The following is a 1667-nucleotide window of genomic DNA, read 5'->3' as shown; positions in this document are numbered from 1 at the left end:
GTAAATAAAACTGGCCCGGCCCGCCAGGGTGCTTACCCTGGCGAGCCACGTGCCGAACGTTGCCGACCCCTGCTCTATATAATGAGCTAGCCCAGTTGTCTACTTTAACACATTCCTAATTTTGTATTGTAGCTCTAGCATTTGAACTAATTTTAACACAAAATTCATGCAAGAAAGCTTTAGAAACCTCTAAGAAAACAGCAGTGTTAACCACTAACTGATTTCTTATTTCCACAAGCGCAGTAATCATTTTGTTGGTATCCAAATTAATGTAAATAGAACACACCTTTTAAGTGGTAGTTCTTTTTACCTAGATTTACAGTGTGAAACAATAGATATTTTTCTTTGTATCTATTTACATTTTATCAGCATTTTCAACATTTTAAAACACTTTTCTGTGTGTTTTTTTTTAATGTGGCAAGATCACTGGAATCTGAAAAGACAAATATTTTGTGTTTTTGAATGATGTGAAAATCAATCATGAATCCGAATAAAACACAGGTTTTGAAAAGAACACGAAATGTTTTCTGAAGCATATGTAAAGGTTTCTTAAGGACTGTTTACAATTTACAGAGGGTCTGCTGCAACGTAACAGTCCAACTGAAGATTCTGCTTGCAGTGTGACCAATTATGCCATTTTTTGCTTTGTCTGACTGATAGAAAAGTAAGGTCCATCAGTTGTAATGAGACCCAGTGCAGTGTAGATGCCGACTCAGTGGCAGAGTTCAGCGTTTCACACTGCCTGGTCTCTGTCACTCTATTGAATTAGATTGATGATGGCAGATTGCAGGGGGCACTAACTGGACCTCAGTGGGAAAGGATGAAGTGTGTAGACAATCCTGGCAGGCACTGTGCTTTGAGGACCCTTCACCCCTTCACAGCTGTTGGCACTAGGCCATTGCTAACAGTGTCCACAGGACTATAAAGAGACACTATGGGCCTTCTAATTTATGGTCTTAGTAACTTGTTACTGTCGATGCAACTGTGACCTCAATTCTCTTATTGACAAAAAGATGAAGTGTTATTTGTTTTCTCTGACCTTTTAACATAAGAAAGGCTATAAAAGTTTTTTTTTTCCCCTAGCTAAAGTTGCGTTTCCTCTCAGATAACTTTCTACTGACATAGGCTTTTATATGCAGGAATCATTACAGTGAGACAAGCTCAATGATAAGATGTATCACTGCAATAAAATAGCTGTATCAGTCATTTCTAAAATGCTTCTGATCTCACTCTTTCTTAACAGCTTTCTAAAGAACGTGAACGTCTTCAAGCAATGATGACCCACTTGCACATGCGACCCTCGGAGCCCAAGCCATCTCCAAAACCTGTAAGTGCATATTGCTTTATAAACAGTAAATAGGTCTACAAATGTAACAGACTAAGAAAATGAACAATTTCATGACCGTTGGAAAACAATGAGTGTGATGAAAAATATGGCAATAAAATGAAGGTAAAATGCAATAGCTTGTCAAATTGTATGTTTCTTTAAAAGTAATGCTATCTTTTACAAAATCTATCCAATCTACACCATAGGTGACACTAAACAAAGTACACCTATAAGTGCACAAATCACTGCCTTGAGACTGAAGCTAGAGAGAATATCTTTTTGTGATAGGTTTACAGATATTAAAAAAAAAACCCACTTTGAAAAACTTGGAGTTCAGTGG

General features: G+C 37.4%; 1 protein-coding gene across 2 annotated transcripts in view; it reads left to right on the top strand.

The window, feature by feature from the left end:
* The window catches only part of FOXP2 (forkhead box P2), a 150034-nt gene that overhangs the window by 100959 nt on the left and 47408 nt on the right, over window positions 1-1667 (top strand). For both annotated transcript variants that reach the window (XM_029910813.1, XM_026648744.2), the window contains exon 8: window positions 1244-1327. In XM_029910813.1, the coding sequence (XP_029766673.1) occupies window positions 1244-1327 (84 nt within the window). The remainder of the gene's footprint in view (window positions 1-1243; window positions 1328-1667) is intronic.

Source organism: Terrapene carolina, unplaced genomic scaffold (genome assembly GCF_002925995.2).
Source record: "Terrapene carolina triunguis isolate 2854851 unplaced genomic scaffold, T_m_triunguis-2.0 Scaffold68, whole genome shotgun sequence".
NCBI classification, from domain to species: domain Eukaryota; kingdom Metazoa; phylum Chordata; order Testudines; family Emydidae; genus Terrapene; species Terrapene triunguis.
The sequence above is the reverse complement of the archived record's forward strand: the minus strand, read 5'-3'. Positions and strand labels throughout refer to the sequence as shown.